Source organism: Corvus hawaiiensis, chromosome 1, assembly GCF_020740725.1.
Source record: "Corvus hawaiiensis isolate bCorHaw1 chromosome 1, bCorHaw1.pri.cur, whole genome shotgun sequence".
NCBI lineage: Eukaryota > Metazoa > Chordata > Aves > Passeriformes > Corvidae > Corvus > Corvus hawaiiensis.
In genome coordinates, this window is record NC_063213.1 from 16,084,614 (window position 1) to 16,108,822 (window position 24,209).

General features: G+C 37.1%; 1 protein-coding gene across 9 annotated transcripts in view; it reads left to right on the top strand.

The window, feature by feature from the left end:
- The window catches only part of MPP7 (MAGUK p55 scaffold protein 7), a 161,135-nt gene that overhangs the window by 87,353 nt on the left and 49,573 nt on the right, over nt 1-24,209 (top strand). For all 9 annotated transcript variants that reach the window (XM_048294327.1, XM_048294318.1, XM_048294375.1 and 6 more), the window contains 2 exons: nt 7,944-8,021; nt 12,941-13,021. In XM_048294327.1, coding sequence (XP_048150284.1) covers nt 7,944-8,021; nt 12,941-13,021 — 159 coding nt within the window. The remainder of the gene's footprint in view (nt 1-7,943; nt 8,022-12,940; nt 13,022-24,209) is intronic.

The following is a 24,209-nucleotide window of genomic DNA, read 5'->3' on the forward strand; positions in this document are numbered from 1 at the left end:
GGTTTAATCTTCAATGGATATAATGTTTTAAGATGACAAATTAACAAAATCCCATCAAGTTTAGTCTTAGGCCTCATTTTTGAAACTGTATTAAAATGTCCAGTTATAACCCTTGTCCACTCCTCAAAAAGCCAACCCTTGTCAGCTCCTCAAACACCCTTTAGCAGCAGATGAGGTAAGGCTCCAGCTAAGGAGCTTGGGTTTCTATCCAAGAATTTAGATGCCCTTTTGGTAATTTCGTTGCTCTAGGTGGTTGGGAGGGGAAGAAACAAGTGCTGCAGAAGGAGTCACCACTGATGCCTTAGGATTTTAGCTTTTATATTTTTCATATCCTGTAATGCTTTAGTGTGTAACTCTAAAACTCCATATAGCCTGTTGGCTACTGTTCTCCCATTTTGGTTAGACAAAACATATCCTCTCTAGGCCTGAAACTCAAGGACACCTTACTTTCTCAGGCCCCGAAATATGTAAACAAAAGTGGGTTAAGGGGGAAACAAACTTGGGGTAATGACTTCATTACCTGAAATTGTAATTGAAGGATTAACTCCTGATATGCAAATGGACCAAGCTTACGAAAGTATGAAAACCTGTGACCCGGTCGTCCATTTTGGGTGTAGCCCCTGAGGACTTTGACTGCCCAAAGTGTACCTTGAATGCCCTTCAATAAATATAACCACTTTTATTATCCTGATTTTGTCTAGCCTCTGTTTTTAGGGAGCCCCATAAGGCATCACCACCACCAGCTGACCAATGCCCATCCAGTCTCCAAACAATAGCTGCTTTGGAAAAACATGACATTATATAGTGTGAAATATCCCTCTGGTCAGTTGGGTTCAGCTGTCCCAGCTGTGTCCCCACCAGACTCTTGGCCACCTCCAGCCTACTCCCTGCAGGGCACAGAGCAAGAGCAGAGGTGGCCTTGATACTGCACAAGCGCTGTCCAACAATAGCTAAAGCCTTGCTCTGTCATCAGCACGGTTTTGGTCACTGATCTACAACACAGCACTATACAGGCTGCTGTAGTCCCAGCCAAGCCCATTGCAACAGTTTATACCAGACAGTCTGAAGGCGTTCTCATTTATTAGTGGTTTCATGCTATACTGATAAAGAAACTTTCAATTGTTTATTGTAGTGCAAGTTTTTAGTTCTTTCATTAGGGTTATCTGATGTTCTGAGTTTCTTCTAACTATTAACTTTTAGCTGTTCAGGCAGAAATATTTCCACACCATTAGCCTGCTTTTGAATTGTTAGGAAATTCATGCTTCTGCTTTTTGGAAAAAAGGCTTAAAGGAGAATTGCTCATCTGTTGTGCTGAAACTTTTTGCTGTGGCAAATTGGGCTAGAATTGAAATCCCTGAATATCTGTTTTTAAGCCTTCAGAGGCTTGCTTTGATTCTTGTAACATTCTCTCAGAGGCCTTTCTGCACTGTGCAATCACTTATTTTATATTTGAGGCAGTTTAATGTTACTATGGGGATTGAAATGCTCTTTGCAAACTTCGAGTAGTTAGCTATGATTTATTCATTTCTGTTTTGTTTGTGTTTTCTAAAATACATACTGCTAATTTCTTAGCCATATTCTATGTCTCTAACTGCAATTCAATTGGTATGACTAGAATGTGATTTAAAGGCTGTATGTATTCTAAGTTTTCCTACACCTTGTGTTCATCATGCCATAGTACTGCAGAGTTGTTCATGTATTTAAGTTCCTTAGTGTACCAAAGCTGCAATGATAAGGACTATAGGAAGGTTTGGGAACAAATGTGTAGTTTTGCATTCAGTCTGTATTTTTGTCCTGTGTAAATGGGCTTACAGACCACCACTGAGTGATGAAGATAAATCAAAGAGTTGGCTAATTTTTCTGTTACTTTCTTGTGATACAGGAGGGTTCTGGAAGGAGAAAGGAAAGGAATTAAACAATCTTTTAATTAAAATTCTACATCAAGCAAAATATTCATTCTCTTTCAGCAGAGATGATGCTATGCAATTATCATTTCTGAATGGTTTTAATAGTTATTTTCATTTGTTTCTTTGTAGCCCATCATTTCTTTTTTTCCTTCTAGGTTATTTGTTTTACCTTGACTCAAAATTGTTGGTAAATTTAGACAGTGAACTCAAGTGTCTAAATCCCAGTGTAAAGGTCATATCAGTGATCGAATGAAAACCCTAGTTCTTGTCTTGAAATCTCCCTGTATAAATGTTGAAACTATTCACAAATATGTCTTTTATGGTCATGAGTGCCTTGGAATGGTTTCTCTTGCTTCAGATATTCCAGATGCCGAACACAAATTGCAGATTAAGCCAAAATTAGCACTTACTTCTCCCTCAACAGTTTTTCTTTTGCTTTCTTTTTCCATTCTCCTAATCTGTTGTGGCTTCTTAATGTATAGATGCTTCTCTCTGTAGTAGCACCACTTTGTAGTGGTGCCACTAGTGGGGTGAAATAATTTTTTGCAAATGTACATGAACCTGAAGCTTTGGTGGATAGGTAACAGCTTCTCTGTGTACAAGAGTCTTCCATTATGCATCCATGTAAGTGACTAAGCCAATAAATAAATACAGAAGCTGCATGGCTTTTGTCAGTGCTTTGATATCAGACACTCTCGCTGTCGATATGTGATGAAAAATATAATGAAGAGAGCAGTTAGAGGAGATGTTCTTCCAATTGTTATGGACTTTCTACAACAGTATACTCAATGCCTGTCTTCTAGACACATCTTGATGCTTTGTGTGGGTGTTTGTATCGGCATTCCAGTTCAGATCACTAGTGCGTTTTTTAAAGCAATTTCCCATCTTTTCAAGTTCTGCTGCTTTGGTTTACATCAGCAGTCCAGTATATGAGATGGGTTCCTTTCTGCTGAAATTAAGCAAGCAGATAGCTGCTAATGGGTATTCAGCAGGCCAGACTAGGATAGTCCAGAGAAAAACCCGGGAAATGTATATGATGTGGTGCTTAGGTCCTTAGTGCCAATTCTTCTGTTGCATTAAACAAAGATAATTTGCATTTTTTCATGTATGCACATAATAAAACAAATTTTGCAGGTACCTTATCTTTATGCTGAGTGATATCTCATCCCATAAAATAAAACCCAAGTAAGGGAATGTTTATATAACTCATAAGAGGGTATAAGCTTCTGATGTTTCTCAAAAGGTGAAGCACTCTGGTCCAGAATTGCTGTCTGCCCCAGAATGATGGTCAGTGCAAAATAATCACAAGATCCTCTTCAGCACCTCCTGTCAGGAAGGTATCATTACCATAAAAAAAGCTCGTATCCAGAGGTGTTGACATCTTTGAGTAGTTGGTGACACCTCAGTGTGGTCGGACAGAACATTTTCACACTGTGTGTGACAGTTCTTGTCTTTTATGTGCTGCTATGGCTCACTGATGGCCAGGGGTTTTTGGGTTACAAGTGTTTGCATATAGTATCCTTACATACACTTACTCTTTACCTATGCCAACTGTTCTCTCAAAAAGACTAAGTTTGTCTTCTGTTAACTCTTTGGCACCTTTGGCACATGCTTGTCCCACTCCCCTGTTTTATTTCTATCATGTTATATTAGAACTGTACATAGAAATTAAGAAATCTAAAAGGAGAAATTAAGCTTATTTTGTAGGAGTCTTTGCTTAAGATTTTTATTTTTCTGATTTAGAAAGCTCCTCTTGCGTTTTGAAATAGTCAAGGCTGAGGACACTGCTCTGCTCTATTATAGAAAGCTTAATTCAGTCTCTCTGGGAAAATCCAGAAACAATTTTTCTTGCTTACAAGTGTGCCAAAAATTGTATAAATTTGCAAATGATTATTTTTCCCTCTTGGGGCATAACTTCAGAGTAGATTGTCAGTTTTTGCAGAACTTCATAATTCTTCTTACTCTACAGTGAAAAGAATAGGTAGTCATAAAAAAAAAAAAGCCCCACAACTTAGTCATCTGTTCAGCAGAACAGCTTTTAATGTTTTATTTACAATATATAATTCTTGCTTTAACAGACTTGGTCTCATCTGTGAAGAGATTTTCAGCACTGAGGCTTTACATGTAAATGTCAGAAGAACTTAAAACAGATGTACTATATTTCCTATTTTTAAGCATGATACAGTCCTATATTTTCCATACGTTGTATAAGTTTCTAGTAGAGAGAAGGCGATGGTATTAAAGTTACTGGACATCCGGTATTGTCGCACGATGTAAGCTAAAGTTGCCTTTTGTATTAAATAGAATTCTTTAGATTGAAGCTCAAAAAAATGGATGCAAATATGATAGATCTTATCTTGAGTAGGTGAATGCTCTCGCTTCTACTTTTGAATACACTCTCTCAAAGTGTTCCAGGGTGGTTTTAATTTCTGTTACAGTTTAATTTCATTGAGTGAAGTTTGTAAAGGGGCGAAGTATTTGCACCACCTTGTCCTGTTTTGCTTTTAATTTCTGTGTTTGGCTACTTCACATTATTCATGTTCACCAATGTAGTCACTTAATCTAGGTATTCAAATTTCAAATTCTACTTGTATAAGAATTGAAATTTGGAAATGCGGTGCTAGGCGTGCATGTATTAGCATGATTTAAAAATTTCATGTTTGAGAAAATAATTAACTGAAAGATAGCATGTGGAAAGGTTGCCAAAGCATATGGCGGTGTGCGCAGTAGTTTTTTAAAGGTGTTTGTCATAAATGCAGTCATTCATCACCCTGAATTCTGGTAAGTTCAAAGGCCACCAGGTGAGCTCGCAAATGTGCTCTGTCATCCTTGAAAGACAACAGAGGTGACCTAGTGCCCAGTGAGTAGGAAAAGGCAAGTGCTGTGCTCGTCTTCAAAAAAGGCCTAAAAATACAACATGAAGAACTAGAGGTCAGTCAGCAGTACTGTGATCTGTGGGGGAAATTATAGAACCAACCACCTTGGAACACATTTTTGGACACAAGGCGGGAAGGACTTGCCTGGAAATGCATTTTTGCTTCACTGAAATGTTTGCTTTATCAGTGGAGTTGCACTAGATATCCTGTCTTACTGCATTCAGGAAGCTATTATATAGAAGTGCGGCATACATTATGGATACATTAGTTATCCAGGAGTTAGAGGTGTGAGGTAACTGTTTTTATGATGCATGTGGTAATTTTATACTAATGTGAAAGGTAATCCCCGTATTGCACATTGATTGCATCTTTGTGCACAGACTGGTGGTTTTTAATTTCCGTAGGTATATCCTTTAAATTACAAAGATGTAAAAGACAGATGTTGTCATCTAATGATCTGATTTAAAAAATAGATTTAACTAATAAGGCGAACTACTATCAAATAAAATCAGATATTTGGGGGAAAAACCCCACTGTGTATTGCACCTCAAGTGGAAGTGCGCTGAGGTTGCAGTGTCTGTTACCATAGACCATGGAATGTTTATCCCTAGAGTCACTCATTGTGCTAGTAAATTAATAAATTTTTCCACCTGATGTAGCAAAAGCCAATATCTAGAACTGTCTAGTAGCAGTTAAATTTTCCTGCTTACTTGTTTAGCTTCTGGTTTTTTTTGGGTTAGGCAGTTACTCTCTACAACTCTATAATCAAATAAAACCTTAATGATTGTCCTTAAATGCTTAACTGGAGTACCATATCCACTCTTAGGAAAACAAAAATTTGTTTTCAGTCATTTCTAGCTATAGACAGAGCCAATAACTAGTTTAAGTTACACTGTGCCACCTCTTGAAAACCTACTTTTTGTTGCATGAATTTACACTTGTATAACATTTTTCTCAAAGATGGTTTAAACAAGACTGTGTCCACATCTTTTTGTTTGGTTGACTTTTTCCTTTTTCCTTTTTTTAATTTCAGTGGTAAAGTTGCCCAGGATAAAACCAGCTTCATCAGCAGTGGCACTTCTTTTTTCTTTGAGAAACTAGGTGGTAGCATAGGCAACTGCTTCTGACCGCAGAGCTGACGGAAGCTCAATCTGGGTAAAATCAAGATGTTGCTGAAACAATCAAAAAATGATGGATTTGAGACTTTGTGATTTACTGTGCCTTTTAGTTATTCGAGTTCACAGTCTAAGTAAATCACAAATTTCTGCCAAAGTTGGGGAGCTGCAACTCCTTGTTTTGTTTAGTTTCTTTGCTTTGTGAGCTAGAAATATGAAGTTGTCCAGTCACTTATAGTTTTGTGAAATCCAGTATGAATTAGTCTAAGTAATTGCTGAGTAAACAATGTCTACATAAGCAATGTAAAATTCAGATTCATATTCTGGAGACAGTAGTGCTTTGCATGTAGTTTCCAGATGAGAACAAATTATTTTGCAACTTAGAAATCAAGTGACTTTAGTGCTTTCATGCTTCACCATGACATGTCAGAACTTCAGCAACTCCTTTAACCAATGACATACTGAAATAATCTTATTAAGATTGCAGAAATGATGAAGGAATCAATCAAGACTGAGACCTTGCTATGCCATAACGTATTAACATGCTCTTTACTTCAAACAACATATAGTCTAAATGAGGAAAAACAGGTGTGGACTTAGGGTTATGAAGCACAGCAGAAGACAGGAAAAATGGCAGGCACAAGTGTCACTGACACGGCATTATCTTGTTATGGATGTAGTTGTGAAAGTACAGTTTAAATTAAAAAGAATGGGCTTAAAGAATGAGCTTTAAATTAAAGAGTGAGGGAGTCCTAGACACTGAGAGGAGTGAGTGCTGCTGCGGGAGAAGTAAGCAGAGAAAAGCAAGTGTGGAAGAAGGGGAAAGGTTGGAGGGAACACTTGGTGCAAAATGAAGATGATCTGGTGAACTCTGAGTATTTTCAGTGTGTGAAGAGTGGTTTGGTTGCTCTTTAAATCTATCCCTGTTGCCTGGCATCTGTCCCGCTACTCCCTCAGCAGCGTGCTGGGGAGTGTTAGGGTATCATTGGGGATCCTGTTTCCCAAGGACATGAGGGAGTCCCCAGCCAAGTTCTGCACCCCACATCCTCTGCCAGACCTTGTTTACCCCTCCTTGCTGAGCACAGAAGTCCTCAATTTAGCTCCTTCTGCAACTCCTCCAACCATCTGGAGTTCATGCCTCCTTCAGAGCAGTAGAACTAAAGCATGAAATCTATGAGTGTGGTATATTTGCATTAGTTCCGACTACTGTTGTCTTTTTTTTTTAGATTTTAATTAATATTTGTATATGCATGTATCTTCAGGAAAATAATGTAAATGAAGTTAAATGTTTAATATAGTCCTTTATGCTATTCTGAAATAGCTTTAAAGAAACTTGTTAGAAGTCTTAAAATACTTTGGGTCTTAAAAAGCACTCATACTGGAAAAAATCTAAATTTTGAAAGGCATAACTTGTGGAGGAGGGAACAGGGTGGTGTTTAAATGATGGTGTATCCTTTCCGTTTTTGAAAAAACGAAAGCACAGTGCATCTTTAATGTTGATAATTCCTCATTAAAAACCTTAACTTGCTGAAGAACTGCCTTTCTTTCAGATGTGTCAGAATTCATATTAGCACTATTTTGCCCTTGTTTCTGAATTATTTTAATGACAGCAGCTGCTCCATCAAGTTGTCTGTCAAGATGTGGGTGGCAAGCTATTATTTCACTTCATAAATCATAATTTACAGGGGGTTTTATATCCCTCTTGGGGATAAACACTTTATGCTTTGTGTTTTCAGCAGCAATATAAAATGTAATTGATACTTGAAGCAATATGTTAGAAATATAGACAGAGAAAGCCAGGAGAGAAAAATCACAAATGTTTAGTTTTTCTGTGGGTTGGTCTGCATACTGAGCATTTTTTCCATCTGATTTCATATTCTTAGCACTTCAACAGAGGATGATGATGAATTGCATTTACATGATTGCTGCCTGTAGGTTACTATAAGGATGTTTAGTTACAGTCAGTCAACAGACTCAACAGGGTTGTTTTGTACCATTTCTCATGCTGCTAAATAAACTTACCACTTTGTACTATTGTCTTCCAGATTCATGAAAAACTGCATTATTATGAAAAACAGAACCCGGTGCCCATACTCCATGGTGCAGCAGCCTTGGCAGATGATGTAAGTGTCCCCTGCTGAGATCAGTGGTACCAAGTCTCCCAAAAAACTGTCTGCAAGCAGAACTCTTCACAGTGCAAACATACGAATGTAATCCTCTGAGCTGAACTCATAAGAAGCTGCAAAGGTGTCCAAAGGTTCTGTCATCACTGGGCTTGTTGCTGATACTTGATTTTTATTCACTTGCATGTTATAAAAGCATTGCATCTAGATATCTTCTTGTTCTGCTTTAGTAACCAAGCAATAAAAATTACAGGTTGGAACTCTACTGGGAGGGGAAAAGCTGTCAACTATTACTGTTTTGAGAAAGTCACAGACAAGAGGAATGCTTTGGAAATATAAAGACAAATGAGATATCAGCACTGCTGACAGAACATGAGAAACGACAAATAATATTACAGAAATGAAGCATATGAAATGCCTAGGATGGAGGCTTGTTAAAAAAAAATCAAAACTATTTAAGAAGAAGTACAGTAGTGATTTATTGATATTGGAGCTTTCCAAATTGCCTTCATAACCAAAAACTAAATTGTAAAAGTGGTCAGCATTGATGGAGTAGTTAATTTCCTGTTACTATAATTTTTATTTTCAAGGAAAAGAATCCAACCTGCCATTTCTTGCTATTTGGTTAATTCTAGGATTCAGATGAATTGTGAACACACCTGTATAAACTATGACTGAACCCGAGGTAGGCCAGAATAGAGAAATGTTTAATAAACTGTGGTTTAGGTGAAATCCAGAAATCTTTGTTGCAATTGATGATGTCAGGTTGCGTTTTGGAAAAGGCAATATGTATTTGGGTCCATTTAAAATACAGCATGTTTGAAACTTCACATGCTTTATAGATGTTTTAAAATCCTAACTATCTATTTATATAATTAATAGATTTTGTTTTTTAAATATAACAAATGATTAAATGTCGTGAATTGAGATTGGTAGCATTTTAACAAAAAATTCAATTAAACTTATTTGAAGACTATTGAAAAAAGGATACATGGTAATTTAATCATGTTTCAGTAGGAAGAGAGTTATATCCTGTAACATACCAACTATAATAATACATTAGCCTTGACATCAGGCATATATTAGTAATATTTTTTTAACCTTCACATAGCTTTGAATAATGTTGATAGTAATTTTGAAAATTAGAAAGCTGGTTGAAATTCTCTTCATTAAGTTCTTGCTGACATATTAATAATCCTTGATAATATTTGTGTTATGGATCTCTGGGCTAAAATTCTCAATAAAAATAATTTCTTATTTTTGGATGCAAAACTTAGTGTTTGATACTTTCAGAAATGCTGAGCTATCTCATTCTTTGTTCAGACCCATTTAAAATATATAGTTTTGGAAATCCCCAAATTAAAGTACTCTGTCACTCCTCAGTTGAGACAGGTTGGGGCTTTTAACCCTATGAATGTATTATTATGTACATATGGTAGTATTTTTAACTGTACATGTTGGGACATGATTGTCTCTAGACATCTACTTACTTTATATGTACACTTTCTTTTTAATAGATACTGTTGCTGGTTCTTCATTAATTATGTGTAGCTGAACTGCCAGTTTTTTGGGCACTGTCCCATAGGGTAAGGATGTCCTTTGGTGGCTGAAGTCAGGCTAGCACACTGCAGAATTTTCTATGTTTCGATAGCTATCAGCAAGTTTTGAGGAAGCAAATTTACATGCAGTGGGCTTTGTAACTCCAAAACTCATGAAGTTTCAGGATTAAAGTACTATTTGTTTTCTGGCATGTTTGTCTGACTGGTTGTAAACTTCAAGGATTTAAGAGCATGTTGATGTTATAAAACACGCTTTCATTTCAATAGGCTTTAAATTAATGTTTTCTCTTCCTACTGATAGTAACTGTTCTGTAGTTAAAGAAGGAGATATTAGCAAGTAGATATTTCCTGCTTGATTTAAAACCCAAATCTGAGGTGCTGCTATCATAAATAAAACTGTTTAAGGACTGTGTTTTTATTTTTGTGTTATTTTTTAAAGCATGTTTAGAAGTAACTATTGTGGCAAGGTTTTTCTAAACATTTTCATATTCCTGGCTGCCATACCTTCTCTCCCCTCTTTCCCAAGGACTTTCAGGCTGAATTTCCCATCAGACATTCTGTTTGCCTCTTATTTTGAAGCAGCAGTGTCCGACATAAGGCTCAATGATTTCATTCAAATTACCTAAATATCTATCCTGGTTCCAGCCAGGACAGGGTTAATTTTTTTCTCTAGTTGGGAGAGGGCGTGGTTAGGACATGGAGGTTATTCCATACCACCTCATGCCATTTCAGAGAGTTCATGAAAGGGACTCTCTTCCCAGAAGAAAGGGTTTGTTCCAATCGACAAAAGGGGGTGGAAGAAGCCATCCAGTATTGTCTATTATCAGGGAGTTTTTCCATATGAATAATTTCTTTTTTTTGCACCTTTTATTATTAATATTGTTACTATTACTTATTTAGTAATAGCATATACATATAGTATAGTACATTTTCTTATCACTGTTTCCAGTAAATTGTTCTTACTTCATCCTGTGATCTTTGCCTTTTGTGCCTCCAGTTGGAGGGGGAAGGGAAAGTGGTGCGTGGTTTTAGTGGGAGTACTAAATTGGAGAATACCATTCCTAAACCACGACAATATCACTGGCAGGATAGGTATATACAGCAAGTAAGGCCTCTAGGTTGTTAGAGAGACTGTTCTGGCAGAAGAAGTTTCAGAACTTCCTCCAGAAGCTTTAAAGACCAGTCCCTGGTGCTCCCCATCTTGCCAGCCTCACTCCACATCCAGTCCTCTTCCTTGCTTTTCTTCCCCTCTCTGTAGTGGCAGCTTTTCATAAAGAGCTTGTTGAAATGTTATGGTTCCCTCAAGAGATCACAGAGGAGGTTTTCAGACAGTTTTCCTGCAGTCTTTAGCATAGGAGGAGATCTCATGGTGTCAGTGTGTCCAGAGTATGCCATGTACTGCTTCTGGTAGCTGTTTCAAATCTCAGCCCTTTAACAACAGCAACCACAAATCCAGTCTAAAACAGCTGAGGTGATATCTGTTTGCTAATCTGAAAACACGACTTTGTCTTTCAATCTTTGTTTTCCTTCTCTTCTATCACAAGGTATTAAATGTGCCTAAAACTTTCATGAAAATATTTGGAAAATAGTATAAGTCACATGAAGACAAGTTTTAAATTATTTTATCTCTGAAAAATACTTTCTAAATTATAAGATTAAATTTCTGTTAAAGCAGTAATGAAGTATGTTTTCTCACTATTCTAAACCTTATGTATGTGCATTTGCATTTGCACCACCAAAGCAAATGCCAGTTCTGCTGGAGTTGATACTTGTGCACAGTTCATCTGAGAGAAAAATGCTGAAATGGTCATTCTGCTGAGAGGTTTCTTGTCTTCATCAGTGAAACACGAATTAATATATTGATTTTATTCTCCAGTGATGAGCAATATAGTCTAAAGAATTAAAAGAGAATCAAGGGTAACCCATGTCATATACCTGCTGTCATTCCTATCACAGAATATTTTCAGCTTTGCAGGGCTTTTCCTTAAAACATGCAGACTCAGTTGCAGTCAGATTACCTCAATATTTGGCTTTGTGTCTAAAAATATTTCATTCTGACCTTTCCTACAGAGATTGTTTTTTAATCTTTTGGTATTAAGACACAAATATTGTTAATATTAGCACCAAGGTACTTGCTGGATGTTTTTAGCTATGAATTATGGTTCAAAGTCTGTAGGATAGTAGGTGATGAATTTTTGTTACTCTGTTTAATTTGAAGGTTAAAAGAAAAAAAAGGTATTGAGACCATGTCTGATGTCTGTAATGACTTCTTCAGATAGATTTGTCTATTATATATAATTATGCAAAATATACATCTATCCATTTATCTTGAAAATGTATACAAAAATGAAAGTACAAATTTGAAATTAGGTTAGACAAATAAAATTACTTGCTGCAAATAGCCAATCTTTCTTTGAGACATTTTTATTATACTGATTTAATGCAAAGAAAACAAGTGATTACCTGAAATCACGTTTTGCATTATAAGCCATGTAGCTTCTGAATTTTAAGCCAAAGTTCAGTGTTGTGAAATGTATTTTAGCTTTTCCTTCTTCTGGAAAAATAGTTTGAGTCTAAAATCCTGTAGTAAAATATGCCTCTTGAGTCCAAATTAGTTGAGAATGGCATGATAAGAAAAACCCAAGATGTGAGCCAAATAGCTGTGGGATTAAAAATGAAACTGCTCCTCTATTGTTCAGCAAGCCACGATTTTGTAGTGTAACCAAACATAAATTACTGATCTTGTTGCTAGTACATAGTTTGTGCATTTTACAGGCTTGAATTGCTGATGACCTGTTATAAATTACATTATGATTAACCCGCTTCACATTTAACAAGCTCCTTCCAGTGTATGTGTAAACATAATAAAAGGTTCAGATTGCTTGCACTGTAGGGGCACTTTGCTTTCTTATCCCAGTCCTAAACAGCACAGCTACTGTGGGGTTTTGGAAGCAGTGTGGATTTCACCACCTCATTCGAGACTGTTTTTTATAGACAGTGTCAAAGTTTGATCCAGTCATTTTTACAAGCAGTTCTTTGTCTGCACGCAAAGGACCATTCACTTAAATGAAGTGCTGGGATTTGCCCCCTTTGCTATAAATCAGAATGTGATCTGGCTGCACCCTTGCCAGAAATGATTACTTGTGTTAAACTGAGCCAAAAGGCCTGGCTTAAATCTGGTCCACTGAGGGCCAGAAACAGAAGCGTGGTGATTGATGGTGTTTTCCTTCATGCTGGCTTCTGTTTGAACATGCTGGAAAGCAATAACCTTGAACAAGATAGATTCTGGATTGTCACTGATGCGCTGGGTAAAACAACGCTTTGCTAATGGTCTTTGTGTTGATTCCATCTCCCACCTAGCTGGCTGAGGAGCTGCAGAGAAAACCACTGAGCAGTGAGATTAGAGAGCTGCTGAAACTCCTTGCAAAACCCAATCTCAAGGTGAGGATGAGTTGCACCTGCAAAGTGCCTTCTGCGTGGGTGTGTGCATCTGCTTCCTTGGGCTGGGTGTGGGTTTGTCTGCTTTAACAAGTACTGTGTAAGAACATATGTAGTGTTAATCAGAAATACCTGTGATGAAGAAACACATTTAATGTTGCCTATAAATTATTATGCTGTTACTTATACTTATAAAGGGAATCACTTATTCACAAGGGATATTTAATAATAATAATAATAATAATAATAATAATAATAATTTTTTTCTTTTGCTATCTTTTAATGCATGTACTTCATAAATTTGTTACAACCGTGCTCTTCCTAAAAGATTGTCGGTCATATTGATTTAACTGCATCATGCATAAGGAGTGCAACCTGGTACTTGGGACAAAATTCATGATGGAAAACGTTTTTAAAAACATTTAATTTTGAAAACTTTCTGTAAAACTCCTGGGGTTCTCTGTGGTGTTTTTGAGGAACTTGGTACCTTTTGTCTGACAGAAGACTATGGAACCATTGAACCATTGAGGTGGGTGGAGGTTGTCTGGTTCAACGTGCTGCTCAAAGCAGGGTCAACACTGAGTTCAGAGCAGGTTGTTCAGGGCTTTGTCCCATTAGGTCTTGGAAATAAATGCCTGGGAACAGACATTCTACAAATACTCTGTGTGGCCTCTTCCAATTCCTAATCACCCTCCTGAAGGTGGATTCCTAAGTGAAAATGCTTTCCTTACATCCAGTCAGAACCTCCCGTGTGTATCATTGTTGATGCACGGGAGCATATTGTTTTTCCATTGTTAAGAGAAAGAAGACCTTAGTGCTTTAGATGCATATTGCAGTGGTAATTAAATGCAGCAGTTGATAAGTTGAAAACTGCAGAGTGGAAAGGAGCAGTTGCTCTTTTGTCTTACGTGTAAAACACTGATCACAAAACCTGAGAAGCTATGGTATCTTCAAAGTGCTATAAGATTTTAAAGATAATTACACCTGCTTTTTGAAGATTTTTGCACTGTTTTTTTTCCATAGTTTGTAAAGTGACAAGCTGTTTTTCTTTGAAGGGGTAAGTAATGCCAATGGCATATTAGAAGAGGAATTGTTGGGGCATGAAATTGCAGAGATCCTAAGCTTTGCTGTAGGTATTTCCTTAGTGACTGTCCATGTGTGCTTCATACTTCTGAAGTTTTGGTGGGTTGAGTCTGAAAACAGCTCATGTGCCACAACTGCATCTCTCCCTCTCCTTTTCTTCCTTTCTCTCACTTATTCCCTCACACACTCACTCTCGCTGTCTGTTCCTTGGTAGCAGTGAAAGGCAATGTGATAATCTTAGTGGGATTTCAGGGAAAGAAGTGCCTTCCCCTCAGAGTGGTTAATGTGACTGAACAACTGCAGTAACTTAGCAAATGTCTTTCTTGGCTGCAGGGGGAGATGGCCAGCTGCAGGGTACCAAGCCCTTTGCATGGCCAGACTGCCTAATCCTGCACAAGGTGTATGTTTCCCTGCCCTGCAGGAGCCTTGCAGGTGTTTGTGTGAGGTAGGGGTAAGAACTGACAGTATTCAAGGTACTTTTGTTTGTCCATTATCTTCTCCCTCACCATGTCATGGCAAATGTGCCTCAGAGAGATGGTAAATTATCACTGCTCCCTCCTCCATCATGTTGACCAGGTGACTGTACTGCATTCAGTCAGAGGCTGTATTTGAAATTCTTCTGTTGATCTCCCCTGCTCTCTCTTGGACAGAAAAGGAAAGGAAGGCCGTTTCTGGGACTCGGTACTTCCAGTTTCTCCTCACAGATTACCTAGTCTCTTCAGTTGTATATGAGTTTATGCCATACATTGTGTAAGTTTTTCTAGCCCTTTGCTATTAGGTTTATGGCTTGAGAGGGTTTCTTTGTTTTGTTCTAGATTCCTGGGACAAAATGATGGCCAGAACAGCTCTTTTTCACACACCTGAAATTACTTGGGATAATTGATCTCTTTTTTCCAATGATGTTCCATAGACTTTATCTAAAAACATATAGGCTTAATTTGGGATTTACTTAAGGAACATTACTTTGCAGGGGAAGCTTTCCTCTCCTGACCAGATTTATAACTGCAGTGTTAGCTGGAGCCAGGAGAGCTTCCACTTTCTTACAGCTCTGCTCTAAGTTTATGGCATGGTGAAGGATGGTTAGGATTAGTTTATTGCACTACCTCCCTGCCTCCACAAGTCTGATGGTGTAAGGGGACAGGTCTAGCAAGGTGTTCATAACTTGCAGGTTTGGTTAGCAGGCAAAAAAAGGCTGGGAGAGGTTTCTAATCATGCCTGATTAGATAAATATTTCTGTATTTTAATTCTGTATTACAAAATTCTTTTGTTGAATTTATTTCTGAGTGTTTGCATCTGATGAGTAAAACTGACTAATTGTGGTGCTTGTCATTTTCATCCACAGAGAAGTTTTCTAAAGAAGAAAGTAGTTTCTCTGAGGCAGTTACATTTATCAGACCTGAGGTTTTCAAAATGTCCTAAAAGTAATTCTAAGGTTTTGTCAGGTGCATTTCCTTTTGAAAAGAAAAATAAATTGGGCATTTCTAGTCTTGTAAAAACTGCATGAAGTATCCAGTTACAGCATGGGGTTTTTTTCCCTGCTGTCAAATGTGGCATCACTTACCGTAATTAAATGAACTAATAAATGGTTGTGGTTTATCTTTTCTGATTAAAACAGAACTCTGGAAGTAAAACAGAGCACGTAGCTCTGGGAAATCAAGTGAATTTGTTTAACTGTGTGTTAGACATTTCATTTGTGTTCTGGATTTTAAATATAATTGTGGAGCCCTGTGGACACAGGCCAGTCACACTTACTATTTTTAATTTCTATTACCAAATAAGGACTTAGAGTTTGCATTCTTTAATCTTGCTTTACCTTGTTAAAGATACCAAGAAATAGAACAGTATTTCCATACCCTAGAACCTGAATGCAGTTGAATACTGTATTTTTATTTTTAAGCAGACCAGAAATTAGCTCTTTGAAGTAGAATTATAGAATAACCTGAGTTGAAATGGACCCATAAGGATCATCAAAGTCCAACCCTGGCCCTGCACAGGACAGCCAAAGAATCACACCATGAGCCTGACAGCATTGACCAAATATATCCAACTGTCAGGCTTGGTGCTGTGACCACTTCCATGGGGAGCCTGTTCCAGTGCCCAACCACCCTCTGGTATCCAACCTGAACCTCCCCTGACACACCTTCAGTCCATTCCCTTGGATCCTGTCACAGGTCGCCACATGTGTCTGTCCCTCTTCATCCCCTCATGAAGATGTTGACTGCAGTGAGGTCTCTCCTCAGTCTCCTCCAGGCTGAACAGACCAAGTGACCTCATCCACTCCTCATATGGCTTCACCTCCAGACCTTTCACCAGACAGAAACTGCACTTTAAGATATCTAAAATACATTTGCGGAGAGCAGGGCAGGCAGACCCAAGCCTGATCTGCTGGCATTTCAAATCACCCAAAACTTTCTCACTTAGGTCCAAACACCATTCTGACCAGAGCTACGCAGCACTGCCCATAGGCTGGCCTGACCATAACTATATATATCTGTATCTATAGCTATAAGTTTTGTATCTTCAATTTATACATTTTATTGCAATTTAATAAAACCAACCAAACAAAATGCCCAAGCACCTTACACACAAACACAACAATGTAAGTTTCAATACATTTAGTTTCATTTTAACTTTAACATGTTAAACTCTTAAGCTGTTTTTTAACATGAAAACTAGAATATATAGTTGGGGAATACATGAGGAAAAAGTATTTCTGATTTAAGAGAAGACCTCCTGTGAGTGCTTTTGTACAAAATATGAATAGCATAAAGAAATAAGTATTCTCACATTTAGTCAGTTGTTTATAATTTGGCAAAACTAAAGGAATTTATGTGACAGCAAAAAAGAACATCTTTAAATAGGAGAGTTGTACAGAATTTTGAAAATAATGACAAAAATTTAAAAAATTATGATGCATCACCAGTGCAACTAAGAGAGATGTCTTTATAGATATTTGGGTTTTTTATGAATCGGGAAGTACTGCTGTTGAGAGCACTAAACATGTTTTGTTTTGGTTTTTTTTATTAGTATCTTGTCTAGAGACAAAATACTTTTCATTGTTATGCAATTGTGTAAATTGGAACATATAATTGGAAGACTAAGATTCAAGATGCTAATACAAAATACATCTAAAAGGGAATTTAATTTTAGCTATTTAATGAATATGTCACAATCAAGTTAGAAAAATGGTCTTATCTGTTAGTAGGGATGAAAAAGGGAAGAGGAAAAGCAGTCACTAGAGTAACTCTGTCAGTAACAGGGCAGAACTCCAGTGGAGAACACTGTAAGAAAGGAGATGTACAAATGACAGATGATCAAGCTAAGAATGAAAGACTTTAAAGCTTCCAAATTCTCTTCCACATTTCATTAAAAACTGTCTTAAATAATTAGGTTTCAGTTTCTTTTCTAACAAGCTGGAAAAAACTGTGTTCTTTTTGGGATGGTGCCATGACAGAGGAGCATAATTGTTATTTCTTTTTAAAATTATTTGAAAAACTGGAACAAATAACTATAAGAATTAACATTTTAGGCACTTAATTTATTGCTGTGGCTGTAAATAAAAAAGACTGTTAAAGAATGAACCATCTTTTAGTCCACTGAATGATGTTATCCCAATTATACTAATTTTGAGACAGGCTTGGTATATATTATTCAGATCTAAATAACTTTTAACTTTGGGTTTATAACAGCATTATAACGTTTGTGGTCATTACATACCAAAATAAGCAATTTGCCATTGAAGTTAATCTCTATTAGGGTAAATTAAGTGTGTTTTAAATTATGTCAAATATGTCATCTGTGGTCATTGGTGTAATGTGCAGAACAATAATTATTTCAAAAGCTAATGCCACTGTGCTTAAACTATTCTGAAGAATGTTTATACCTTTATGACCCAGAGGAAATGAAGCTGTTCCAGTGGTGGTTCTGCCTGTTTCAGTGGAGTTTATCTTCTGTTTATGTGTGCTGGAAGGTTTGCCAGCTGCTGATCTGAAATATAAACCAGGTACCTAAACAAGGGCACCAGGCAGGACTGTGAATGAGTTCAGTGCCTCATGGTGCACCAGAATGTAAAGTATTTGGGTCACTTTGGGGCACTGTACCTGTAGCCATAGAGGGAGCAAGTGGTGGACATGCAGTATTTTTCTTGTCTTCTCTTTTATTACCATAGAATGAACAGAATTTTGGAAGTAACTTTAAGATAACTTGCAGAGTGAAGGAAAAACTGCTCTTGTATGATTGGGAATGTTACTGTTCATACAAAATACAGATTCTTTGTTTTAAGTTCGGGGGTGGAGGGTTTAATTTCTTTCAAATGGCAAAGGTGCATACACCAGCAAATTGCAAGTAGGATTTATGCTTGCTGTTTTATTTGCAATTCATTTGTGGTACACTTGACTTTCAGTTTCACAAAATAATTTACATTTGTAAATATTTTCATCTAATTTCATGTCTTTGGCTTTCCTTCAGAATAGAACCATGAGTTAAACAAAATTAAAGCTGCAGATAATGAAGCTAGTGCACTTTGTTCTTCATGTACATACTTCATATATTTGATTAGGTTTCTTTGAAAGAAGAAGTAATGCTTCTTTGAGCATGAAGCATACCTTTAATGTTGTCCTGTCCTGTTCTGGTTTTCTTGTATTTACTGGGAGTTTGTAAATTCTACCCTTTATTTCATAAACAACTGCTGATACCATCATCCCTGTCATCTGAGGCTTACTGGGTTTGCATAGTAGCCTAGTAGACTGTTCAGATCAAAGTGCAGCTTGTTCTGTTAAGAAACCAAACATTATAAGCCTTTATCAGCAGAGCCTTCTAAAGCTGCCTTACAGTCACTGGTGAAAATTGATATAAATTAATGTCCAGGAGACTGCTGGCTTTTTTCTACCAGAACTTTAACATACAAAGAACTGAAAGAAAATACTGTGCTATAATAATATAAAAAAAAATCCATTTTTGCTTTGAAAAGTTCATGAAGCATTTCATGTACCATGTAATTAAAAAAAAATAAAGTTAATCTAAACTTTGTCTTCTTTCCAACATTTCCTTTGTAATTAGACCTGCTGAAGATTTTCCGTCAGGGCTTTTTCACTGAGCTGTGTGTTTTCTGCAAAGTCAACATTTTCCACTGGAAATGGTTGGGATTTGCCTATAACTGTTCAGGTTTTGCATCTGAAGAACTCAAATACAAATTTCAGGTTCATTAAGATCTGAGCTACATTTCGGCTGCTACTGTATCCTAGGCACTTGGGGAACTTTTTGGCCCTGTCCTGTTACAGACTTGTCTTCCCAGATGTACCAATGTTTTCTACTCTTGCACATGTCCTGGGAGACTGTTGTCCTCTTTATGAAATATTTATGCTTGCAAATGGTAACACAAACACAATATCTGTTTAGGAAGCGTAATTTCCCATGATCTTTAACTATTTACTCATCACTGGTCTGCGAGATGTGTTGGTAGGACTGGTCGTAGGAATTGTGCTGATACATTAAGAGATTTTACTATACAAACACTTTAAATTTATTAATATGGTGAGCTGGAGTACAATGTACTTCATATGTCAACTGAAAAGTTACCTATATAATCCTTACTTGCAAAATCACATGCCATTAATTTGTAAATCTGCAAGAATATGCTTGATTTTTGATGGTATGCTGTGAAATATCAGCAGGGAGATAGAAATACTTATTTTTCCCCCTGAGTAATAGGTGCTAATGACTGGAACAGTCAGCAAGGACCACAGCACTGATGGTTTGATGACATTGGTTGATGGATAGATAGCCCATAGATGTTCTGAGCATACCAGCCATGGAGCTGGGGTAGAGGGGACAGTGCTGGGAGACTTTTGTTGGCAAATGACTGAAATCCTTCTGCCCAGTATTTTGTGGCTTTAAACTATTTGCCACTTTGAGAAGCTATCCATCACATATTTTGGAAACCAGTTGCAGGAAAAATATATTTTATTTGTAACCCTTCTCAATTTTAGACCTTGACTTCTGATTTCCACTTCTGCTTGCACCCATAATTAAAAAAAAAAAATTACAGAAAACTCTTCTGGATAAGGACAGCTGGAAAAATAAGTTGCTGTCTTTATTTTTGGATTGTTCATGTTACTGGGATGGAGTAAGTAAAACAAAAACATAATGGCAAAATAGTCCTTTTAAAAACAGCAAGAAAAGCCTTGATTTTTCACATTTGTCAGGCAGAGAAAATCAGAAAGCAGTTGTGGCACACTCTTACTGTTGTAGGAACTGACATATACCAATATACAACATATTAGAAGCATAGAGACAAAATGATAGAAAGGAGGTGAAAGAATATGCTGCATGAGAACATTTAAGTAACAACCATCATATTACTCTGGAAATGCTCTCAGGTCCATCTGGTGATAACTCGGCTCATGTCCAGTGCAGAGCTTGTCTGTTGATCTTAGACGTATGGATATGAGAATGCTCACTAGCAGCCAACATATAATAAACAAAGTGATAGATAACATAAACAAAAGTGAAGCCAGGCAGGTTGGCAGCAGAAAATATTAAATCTGAAAAGTAAATCAAAGAAATTCTTTGGTTATATATACAAACTTTCCAACATGAGGGAACCAACTCTCACCCACCTAAGAATGTTGAATTGCATACATGTAACTACAGCATTCAGATACAGAACATAAAAGTTGGCAACATTGCTGAAGCTGGTAATTTAGGAGGAGGAAAAAATCATGACATAAAATCACATCCCTTTCAAGTAGAAATTCCATTCATCTGCTGAAAATGGACTCTGGAAATGGAGAAACTGCACAATATGAAGCAAGTAGTCCCTTTTTTTAGATGTGATCTTTTTATGCTGCTTTTTCCTTCAGTGGTGTTTTTCCTTTGCATTTGCTGGACCATATTTTATTTGAACTCTCCATTCAACAGTCTCCTCTTTTCTACATAATTTTTTGTTAGGTTCCCATGTAGTATGAGTACTCTATTGCTGAATTTAAGACCTCCTTATCAGAGATGAATACAAGTTATTATTTTCTGGAGGAATTAGGCTTACTCAGATTCTTTTAAACTTTTGAATCAATAGATTTTTTTTCTTTTGAGGACTTTAGACACCATGTCAATGTCAAGTAAAGGCTGGGTCATTCCTAAAGACAGTTTTTCAGAAAAGGCAACTGCATCCTCAGATTTTACTTTCTTTAGTTTATATTTTCATATGATTTCTCTGGGATGTCTTTGGATGGTTTTAAACCAAGAAAAGGTATATGCTACCACTGTAGACACTTAGTATTCTCAGGAAGCTGCCACTTTTTCAAAAAAGGAATTGATTAAGGATTGCCAAGATATTAAAAGAATGCTGCTGTCTCGGCATTTTCCACTCTGAAAACCATTTATTTGTATTCTTGGAAGTTACTTAAACAGGGCTTTGAGCTTCAAGGACACTTTAGCTACATAAATCATGTTGCGAATGTAAAACAGACTGTTCAGATTCTTCACTATTGATTTAAAATCAGAGCTTTTTTTGCTGTTATCCACAACTGAGGGAGAACATAGGGCTGTCATCTGGAAGGGTATTAACACCTTTGCCAGATGACATGGATGGACAAACTGCATATTTCTGTGAACACTGAGAACAGTTTGACTTGGGAAGCATCTCCGGGGGCTGTGAACATTGAGCCAGAGGAAGTGGGGGTCTGAAGACGCAGAAAGTTCATTTTTCTGTTGGCTGTTGCCGTCTGGCTACCAGCTGCAGGTAAACCCATCAATTCAGAGTGGTGAATCTGAAATCAAGAAATAGCATTTTCAGGCAAGGAAATTACCCTTTTTTGAAAGGAAGTTCACATAGTCATGAATAAAGTCCACCACAGTAAAGAGGAAAAAGTAATATATACTGAATATTTATCCAACTGAGATGTTGCTGTGCTAAGATCATTAGTCCACGGTAGATATTAAGAACTCAAAACCACACATGTACACAGTATGTGTTATTATTTTGAACCACTGCTGTGACCCAGCTGCATCAAAGTCCGATTGGAAGAGAAAAGGATTTAATTGCCAACTGGACAAGAGGGCAACTCTAGTTTAAGTACAGATGGGACACTTGCAAGCATGGAATGTTATTTTCTCTTTTATACATATGTAACTGCTGTCTTCTCATACAATGTATAATTTCTAGATGTTTTATAAAGAGTATATAGGAAAATTTATCATTTGAAGGATGGAAAGAAGTAAATTAGCCCAGATTTTTTTTACCTCTTACTTAGTACACCCCTTGGTGTACGAAGGTGTTTCCTGATTAAGAACACAAAATTATGCTTAAGATAAAGGACCTTATTTAATTTTTTTTACCATCCCTGTTTTGCTTATGTTGATTGAATAGTGTGAGTGATCCTCAGTAGCAAAAGCAAACTGAAGTTAAGTGATTTCTTTAACATTATTTACTCTATGTATTTAACTTGGGAATTTTGTACAGAACAGAAAATCCCAGATTTCTCTTGGAAAGTGATTAGATTAGTGCAGCATCAGAAAGAATAATACTATTTCTCTGCTTGATGTGTGATTACTGTAGCTTATAAAAAATGTTTTTTGCTCTTGCTCCAGCCATCCTCTGGCCACTTTAGCAGCACAACTGAGTTTCTCCTGTCTGTAGTTTTATTGCTTGCTTCTGCTTCTGGATTATACTTCATGCTTTAGCCAAGCTGGAGAGTTCAGCTAATGTGATTGTTCTTATCTGCTAATTGAGACGCCTGTTTTCACCTGCCTTTTTGTTCCCTTGTTAACCCTTGTCTTGCATCGCGGTTAGAGTTGCACATAGTCCCTTAGCAGGCAGTGGTGGTGGTGAAGAGACTGCCACGTGCTGTTGATTTCTGATGGCTGCTTTACCACACACTGGCTAGTGTCTGTATGCCATCACCATAGTGCTTCGGCTTTCTGCTGGTTTATTCTACTATTTTCCAAATTCTTGCACATGTTTGGCTTTTATGACTCTTATGCTTCTCCTTCCGTTCTGATGCTCTTGATGGTCTTTCCTTCAGTGGTTCAGTCTTCTCCCAGCTCTTTCAGCTTTTCTTCTTTGGTGTCTGTTGCTGGATGACATCACTCACATTATTTTAATTTTATGCGAGTTACTCATAAATTAATCTTGCCAATCTTAAATAATTTTCTCCACCAACATTTTCATCCTTTTTTTATTTCTTCTGTAACCTTATCTCAAAGGAAAGTATAATATGACTTGAGCTCTCTGGTGGATGAGCTCTGCCAGGTGAGTTCAGGGGCACATTGCTGTGGTTGCTGATAAGGTTACTTTTCTCCTCAAGTGAAACTTTTCTGTGCCAGCCTCAGTGGCAGTTACTGGCACCATGGCAAAGCAAAGAGGTGGGAAAATGTCTGTGTCTCACCTGATGGAGTTCAAGCTGAACTGCCAGAGAAGGTGGCTGGTGCTAATGATCCAAACTGTGCGCCGGGACAGCACAGTCATGGGCCATTTTGTTCCATTTTGCTGACTGTGCTGCCAGGGCAGTAATGTGCTCCACAGCAGGGTCGCCAGCCGCTGGGTTGGCACTGTCGCACTCTTGTTGCAGCTGTTGGCTCTCGTAAAAGTTGGTTTGAGCTGCTGCAAAGTTTCTGTTGATGACTATTCAATATTTAAGCTTCCAATAATGGGGTTTTTTTCCCAATTACTATTAAAAAAGAGGGTGCTTTTGTTTCTTCACCCATTCTGTTTCGCTTCTTTAACTTACCATTTTCTAAAATGCTTTTCTAGACTACTAAACGCAAAGTATCAATTAAAAATAAATCCTAGATGGAGATTTTTTTTAATAAAGAGAATTAGAAAACATAAGGAGCTGTGTTCATGAACCAGGCACTGCTGGTGTATTTTTACTCTTACAGATCTCAAAATATAAAGAGAAGCAAAAAATAATATGAAATTTGTCATCGTTTTAGAAGAGCAAAAATGTAGTCAGTCTAGTTAAGAGATACACATTTTTCAAAGGGTAGAATTGTTTTCATTAATAACATTCTCAATTTAAATAAACATTTAAAATTTCAGAACAGTTTAAGAAAAAGTACTTGTAACATTTCCAATGTCAGATTTTCTTTGTGTAAGTTGATAGTGTAAAAT